Source organism: Palaemon carinicauda, chromosome 17, assembly GCF_036898095.1.
Source record: "Palaemon carinicauda isolate YSFRI2023 chromosome 17, ASM3689809v2, whole genome shotgun sequence".
Lineage (NCBI taxonomy): Eukaryota > Metazoa > Arthropoda > Malacostraca > Decapoda > Palaemonidae > Palaemon > Palaemon carinicauda.
In genome coordinates, this window is record NC_090741.1 from 120,772,147 (window position 1) to 120,780,284 (window position 8,138).

At 37.4% G+C, this 8,138-nt stretch overlaps 1 protein-coding gene across 1 annotated transcript in view; it reads left to right on the plus strand.

Annotated features, from left to right (window-relative positions):
- Positions 1–740: 740 nt before the first annotated feature.
- Positions 741–8,138, plus strand: part of LOC137656567 (uncharacterized) — a 17,009-nt gene continuing 9,611 nt past the window's right edge. The window contains exons 1-3 of the mRNA XM_068390740.1: positions 741–936; positions 2,833–3,020; positions 4,316–4,847. Of these exons, the coding sequence (XP_068246841.1) occupies positions 741–936; positions 2,833–3,020; positions 4,316–4,847 (916 nt within the window). The remainder of the gene's footprint in view (positions 937–2,832; positions 3,021–4,315; positions 4,848–8,138) is intronic.

An 8,138-nucleotide genomic window follows, 5' to 3' on the forward strand; every position in this document is an offset into this window, starting at 1 on the left:
TGTTTGGCGTATTGATGATGATGATGATAATGATGATTAATGCAATTGTGTATCAATATTTGACAGTGTTCCGGTTCCTACAGAGTTCTGATATTGGGCTATTAAAGACTGTTGGCCCTTGTGTGGATGAAAGTGTCCACTCACAATCATATATGATAATTACGTTTAGATTGTGGTTGAAGTGAATTTTAGTTTTAAGTTTTGTGTTTTCCAATTACAGTAGGTTAAGATTATAGTACTAAGTTGTAATTATTTTTTGGTTATGGTATATGATTGGTGATGTTTTAGTGATTGTTTTAGTATTAAGAAATATAGTTTTAAGGTTATGTTTTGTTTATTTTGTCCTTTTGTCTAAGAGTCTGGTTTTAGATAACGTAAGGGGAAAGTTTGTTTTGTGGAGACAATTGTCTGTTAGAGTAATTCAAGGGTGTGGGTGTTGTATTGCAACATCCCCCCACATTATTTTGGCGCCCAAACAGGGACACCCGCGGTGGGATTAAACCAGACTCTTTTACAAGGGTTATATTTAGGATTTAGATTTAAGATTAATGACATTGGAAAGCAAATTAAAGGCTCTGGAGGAGGAATTGCGACATTATAAAGAACGGGAGCAGAAGTTGATAGTTGAGAAAGAGAAGTTGCTAGTAGAGAATGAGAGGTTGAACTGGGAGAATGAGGCGATGCAGAAGGAGCTTAGGGAATTAAAGGGAACTGTAGAGAGAGTGGAAGAGGGTATTGAGATGAGGATGCGAGAGAATGAAGAACGAATGGAAGCTTTGATGGGGCAAATAATGGGAATGATGAAAACTTTCATGGGTGAAGGTGCAGTTAGAGGAGTGGTTTCTGCTTCGGGTAACGGGGTGATAGTGGAAGAAAAGGCTAAGGTGAGTGATAATGGGAAAGGAAGTGATAGTGATAGTAATAGTAAAAGTGATAGTGAGATTGAAGATAATGGAATTAAGCATAGTAAGGATGAACAGAAATGTGATAGGAAGAATGAGAAGAAAGGTTAAAGTGATGTGAAGAAAGAGAAGAAAAAGTGTCAGGATGATAGCAAGGATAATGGTGAATGGGTGAAAGTGGTGAGTAAATAAAGGGCTATGAAGAGTATGATCATGCATAGGAGTATGAATGTGTAATTAAAATCTTTATATTCTAGCGAGGAGGTAGGAAACAAGAGGGAAGGTAGCAGTGATGATAGCAGTGAGAATGAACGTGATGTGTGTAAGATTGTGTTTATGAGAGAGGTACCTCGGTGTGAAAGGTTCAATGAGCAATTTAATATGGATGTATACGAGTTTTTCAGAGAGTAGGAGAGGTATTGTCAGGATAGGTATGGTGATAGTAAGAGAGTTTGAGCTAGGGAGTTAGGAGAATATTTGACTGGGTATTTGTTGACGATTTATGGTGTGATAATGAGTGTAGGTGACGTAGATTATGAAAGTGTGAAGAAGAGAATAATTGAGCAGGTAAAACGTATGAAAGGGAGTGTTAGGTATAAGCTTAAGAATGATTTTGATGAAGCATGGATGAATGTAGGAGAAGCAATATCAATATATGTATGTAGGTTGGAAACTTTAGCTAGGAAGAAGTATGGGGATGAAGGTATAAATGAGAATAGGGAGTTAAAGAAGAAGTTTTTGGCTACTGCACCTGAGAATGTTGCTGAGATTATTAATTTGAAACGGAAGGAAAAAATGAGGTGAACGCAAGAGAGATTGACATGGGATGATATACTAGAGATAGTTGAGGATTATGAGTTAGATAGGTGCATGAAAGAAAGTAAATCTGTGAGTGTGAGAACTGGAATAGAAGAAAGTGTAATAGAAATTGGTAGTTATAAGGATGCAATTTTGAAAGGGCCAATGAGGATTTCTGATCAGGTAATGTATAGGAGTGTTAGGGCAAGTAACAGAGGAACTCTGCAAGCAAATGGTGGATTTAGGCAGGGTAATTGGCACAATAGGGATAGGAATGTGAGTGTGCAACGAGGTATGTAAAATAGTCGTGTCCGTGATGAAAAGTGTTATACGTGTGGGAAAGTGGGACATAAGAAGAATGAATGTAGATGGGCTCTAGGTGCTTGTTTTGGATGTGGTGAGGTAGGGCATAGAATTAGTGAGTGCAAGAAAGAGAAAGGGGTAAAATGTTATCGGTGTAGTATGACAGGGCACAGAACGAGTGGATATCGTAGTAACAGTATGACTGTGATTTGTGGTTATTGTGGTAAGGATGCTCATTATGCTAGAATGTAAAAGGAGCCACGGGGTAAGTGTACTGAATGTGGTGCATATGGGCAGGTAGTTAAAGTATGTAGGAGGAAGGGATTAAGTCAGCCAGGATGTTCGGGAAACTGGAGTGTAAGGGGGTTCTGGTGGGTGAGTCTTCCTGTGTGTGTTGAAGGAATAGGATCAATGTTTGTGAGAATGGGATGAATGATTGGTTGGAAATGAGCAAGTATGAATCTAGTATGCATGAGAAGTTAGGGCTGGAAAATAAACAATTAGTGTTAGTTGAATATAGGAAAAAGAGGCGTTTGAAAGTTTTAAGTAAGGAGAAAGTGCAAGGGAAATTTATAGGTATAGTTAAGAATACGAATAAGTATGACAAGGGTGTAAATGTGCAAGTGAGTGTGGAAGATAAATGTATTAATACAGATGAAACGTGGCTGAGTATTAATGATACTTATAGGGTGTGTGACTTTTCCTTAGATGATGTAAAAGAGAGGAAGACGAATGCAAAAATGGGAGATAGGAGCATGATAAGTAGCATGAATGAATCTTTTGCTAAAGTTGAGAATATTCTTGTTGAAATGGATGAACTTTTTTTCAGAAATGAGTGTAATTTTAGGACCAGATGAGAACGAGGTAAATATGATTGTACATGATATATTAGATGATAGGGATCTAAATAGGAATACTGTTAATGTAGTGAATGATTGTGATATGGAAGATGTGAATGAGAGAGTGTATGAAGGCCCAGTTACTCGGAGTAGAGGTTCCGTTCCCGACTGCGACTGGGTAATGAAAAAAAATAATTTGAGTGGTTGTGTGAAAATGTAGTAGGATTTGGCAAAGTAAGGGGGGAGAAATGTGGAGGAATAATTTTTTTCTTTTTTTTTCTTTGCCAAATCCTGAGAGAGAGAGAGAGAGAGAGAGAGAGAGAGAGAGAGAGAGAGAGAGAGAGAGAGAGAGAGAGAGAGAGAGAGAGGTAGATAGTGTATCGATTGTTTGTTGTGAGAAAGACTGTTGGTATAAATGAGATTTTTTGGTTATGTTTTAGCTAGGTTAGGACAGTGGTGCATGTCTTGAAAAAAATGCTGATTTTGACTTCAGCTAGAGGCTGGTGTGAATGCTGGACTATTATCATTATTCTTTATTACCAGCGTGGAAGTGTTGATTGATTTTCTGAGTAAGTACAGTTTTGCTTATATTTGCTTGTCGTGATTGTGAATGATAGGAACAATTTATTATTCATCTTTGATTATAGTGCGATAGTTTAGTTAGTTAGGAGTGTTCGTAAGTGTCTTTCCTTTTTTCATTTTCAGGCCGTGATTCCTCCTTTGGGGAGAAATTTTATGTGAATTTGATTGTTGAAGACCTGGCTTGTTTAAGGAATTTGATATGACGGCTCATATTTGGAATGAATTATTGATGACCTGGATTGTTTAAGGACCTGATTGGATTGCTCTGTGGATCTTGATGAAAGAGATGCTGTAACGATCCAGCCCGGCTGAAGGAATTTGTTTGGGGTATTGATGATGATGATGATGATGATGATTAATGCAATTGTGTATTAATATTTGACAGTGTTCCGGTTCCCGCAGCGATGTGATATTGGGCTATTAAAGACTGGTGGCACTTGTGTGGACAAAAGTGTCCACTTAAAATCATATATGATATTTACGTTTAGATTGTGGTTGAAGTGAATTTTAGTTTTAAATTTTTTGTTTTCCAATTACAGTAGGTTAAGATTATAGTACTAAGTTGTGATTATTTTTTTATTATGGTATATGATTGGGGATTTTTTATTGATTGTTTTAGTATTAATAAATATAGTTTTAAGGTTATGTTTTGTTTATTTTGTCCTTTTTTCTAAGAGTCTGGTTTTAGATAACGTAAGGGGAAAGTTTGTTTTGTGGAGACAATTGTCTGTTAGAGTGATTCAAGGGTGTGGGGGTTGTATTGCAACATCCTGCTACATTATTTTGGCGCCCGAACAGGGACAGCCGAGGTGGGATTGAAGCAGACTCTTTTACAAGGGTTATATTTAGGATTTAGATTTAAGGCTAATGACAATGGAAGGCAAATGAAAGGCTTTAAAGGAGGAATTGCAACATTATGAAGAACGGGAGCAGAAGTTGATAGTTGAGAAAGAGAAGTTGCTAGTAGAGAATGAGAGGTTGAACTGGGAGAATGAGGCGATGCAGAAGGAGCTTTGGGAGTTAAAGGGAACTGTAGAGAGAGTGGATGAGGGTGTTGAGAGGAGGATGCGAGAGAACGAAGAACGAATGGAGAAACGAATGGAAGCTATGATGGGGCAAGTAATGGGAATGATGAAAACTTTCATGGGTGAAGGTGCAGTCGGAGGAGTGGTTCCTGCTTCGGGTAATGGGGTGATAATGGAAGAGAAGGCTAAGGTGAGTGATAATGGAAAGGGAAGTGATAGTGATAGTAATAGTAATAGTAATAGTGATAGTGAGATTGAAGATGAGGAAATTAAGCAGAGTAAGGATGAACAGAAATGTGATATTAATAATGAGAAGAAACGTAAATGTGATGTGAAGAAAGAAAAGAAAAAGTGTCAGGATGATTGCAAGAATGATCGTGAATGGGTGAAAGTTGTGAGTAAGAAAAGGGCTAGGAAGAGTATAATCAAGGATAGGAGTATGAGTGTGGAATTAGATTCTTTATATTCTAGCGAGGAAGTAGGAAACAAGAGGGAAGGTAGCAGTGATGATAGCAATGAAAATGAACGTGATGTGTGTAAGACTATGTTTATGAGTGAGGTACCTCGGTGTGAAAGGTTCAATGAGCATAGTAGTAGGGATATATACGATTTTTTCAATGAGTATGAGAGGTATTGTCAGGATAAGTATGGTGATAGTATGAGAGTTTGAGCTAGGGAGTTAGGAGAATATTTGACTGGGTATTTGTTGACGATGTATGGTGTGATAATGAGTGTAGGTGACGTAGATTATGAAAATGTGAAAAAGAGAATAATTGAGCAGGTAAAACGTATGAAAGGTAGTGTTAGGTATAAGCGTAAGAGTAATTTTGATGAAGCACGGATGAATGTAGGAGAAGCAATATCAATGTATGTATGTAGGTTGGAAACTTTAGATAGGTAGAATTATGGGGGTGCAGGTATAAATGAGAATAAGGAGTTAATGAAGAAGTTTTTGGCTACTGTACCTGAGAATGTTGCTGAGTTTATTAATTTGAAACGGAAGGAGAAAATGAGGTGGACACAAGACAGATTGACATGGGATGATATACTAGAGATAGTTGAGGATTATGAGTTAGATAGGTGCATGAAAGAAAGTAAATCTGTGAGTGTGAAAACTGGAATGGAATAAAGTGTAATAAAATTTGGTAGTTATAAGGATGCAATTTTGAAAGGGCCAATGAGGATTTCTGATCAGGTAATAGATAGGACTGTTAGGGCAAGTCATGGAGGAACTGTGCAAGCAAATGGTGGATAAAGGCAGGGTAATTGGCGCAATAGGGATAGGAGTGTGAGTGCGCAACGAGGTATGTCAAATAGTCGTGTCCGAGATGAAAAGTGTTATAGGTGTGGGAAAGTGGGACATAAGAAGAATGAATGTAGATGGGCTCTAGGTGTTTGTTTTGGATGTGGGGAGGTAGGGCATAGAATTAGCGAGTGCAAGAAAGAGAAAGTGGTAAAATGTTATTGGTGTGGTATGACTGGCCATATAACGAGTGGAAGTCGTAGTAATCGTATAAATGTGATTTGTGGTAATTGTGGTAAGGATGGTCATTATGCTAGAATGTGCAAGGAGCCGCAGGGTAAGTGTACTGAATGTGGTGCATATGGGCATGTAGCTAGAGTATGTTGGAAGAAGGGATTAAGTCAGCCAGGATGTTCGAGAAACTAGAGTGTAAGGGGGTTCAGGTAGGTGAGTCCTCCTGTGTGTGTGGAAGGAATAGGATCAATGTTTGTGAGAATGGGATGAATAATTGGTTGGAAATGAGCAAGTATGAATCTAGTATGCATGAGAAGTTAGGGCTGGAAAATAAATGATTAGTGTTAGTTGAATATAGGAAAAAGAGGCGTTTGAAAGTTTTAAGTGAGGAAAAAGTGCAAGGAAAATTTATAGGTAGAGTTAAGAGTACGATTAAGTATGACAAGGGTGTAAATGTGCAAGTGAGTGTGGAAGATAAATGTATTAATACAGATGAAACGTGGCTGAGTATTAATGATACTTATAGAGTGTGTGGCTTTTCCTTAGATGATGTAAAAGAAAGGATGACGAATGCAAGAATGAGAGATAGGAGAATAATAAGTATCATGAATTAATCTTTTGCTAAAGTTGAGAATATTTTTGATGAAATGGATGAATTGTTTACGGAAATGAGTGTAATTTTAGGGCCAAATGAGAACGAGGTAGATGTGATTGTACATGATATATAAGATGATAGGGATTTAAATAGGAATAGTGTTAATGTAGCGAATGATTGTGATGAGGAAGAAGTCAATAAGAGAGTGTATGAAAGCCCAGTTACTCGGAGTAGAGGTCCCGTTCCCGACTGCGACTGGGTAATGAAAAAAAAATAATGTAAGTGGTTGTGTGAAAATGTAGTAGGATTTGGCAAAGTAAGGGGGGAGGAATGTGGAGGATTAGTTTTTGGTTTATTTTTATTTGTTTTTTTTTCGCCAAATTCTGAGAGAGAGAGAGAGAGAGAGAGAGAGAGAGAGAGAGAGAGAGAGATTTTGTTGTAAGAAAGACTGTTGGTATAAATGAGATTGTTTGTTTATGTTTTAGCTAGGTTAGGACAGTGGTGCATGTCTTGAGAAAATGCTTATTTTGATTTTCACTGCAACTAGAGGCTGGTGTGAATGCTGGACTATTATTATAGTGCGATAGTTTAGTCAGTTAGGAGTCTTCGTAAGTTTTTTTTTTTTTCTTTTTTTCAGGCCGTGATCTCTCCTTTTGGGGAGAAATTTTACGTGAATTTGATTGTTGACGACCTGGCTTGTTTTAGGAATTTAATACGACCGCTCATATTTGGAATGAATTATTGATGACCTGGATTGTTTAAGGACCTGATTGGATTGCTCTTTGGATCTTGATGAAAGAGATGTTGTAACGATCCATCCCGGTTGAAGGAATTTTTTTGGCGTATTGATGATGATGATGATGATGATGATGATGATTAATGCTATTGTGTATTAATATTTGACAGTGTTCCGATTCCTGCAGAGTTGTGATATTGGGCTATTAAAGACTGTTGTCCCTTTTGTGGACGAGTGTCCACTCACAATCATATATGATAATTACGTTTAGATTGTGGTTGAAGTGAATTTTAGTTTAAAGTTTTGTGTTTTCCATTTACAGTAGGTTAAGATTATAGTACTAAGTTGTGATTATTTTTTTATTATGGTATATGATTGGTGATTTGTTGGTGATTGTTTTAGTATTAAGAAATATAGTTTTAAGGTTATGTTTTGTTTATTTTGTCCTTTTGTGTAAGAGCCTGGTTTTAGATAAAGTAAGGGGAAAGTTTGTTTTGTGGAGACAATTGTCTGTTAAAGTGATTCAAGGGTGTGGGGGTTGTATTGCAACATCCCGCCACAAAATGAGGAGAAGGAATCGAAGCTTCAGCAAGACACGTTTGCTTCTAAGACATGCTGTCGCGTAGATGCAGTGCATTAATGCAAAGTTTGGTGTCAATTTACACAATGGTTACTTGTCCAGGGTAATGACATTCATCATTACGCCATCCATTTCCAACTTCCCACTCATCATTCTACCTGATACTCTATTCAAATCCTACATACTTTTATTGTAATGTTCTTTCATGATGATAGCAACACTATTCTCCCTGGCCTCACACTAATGATAGAAATGTTTGAAATGCTCGCTCGTATTATTTTGTCTTATTTTCCTTCCATTT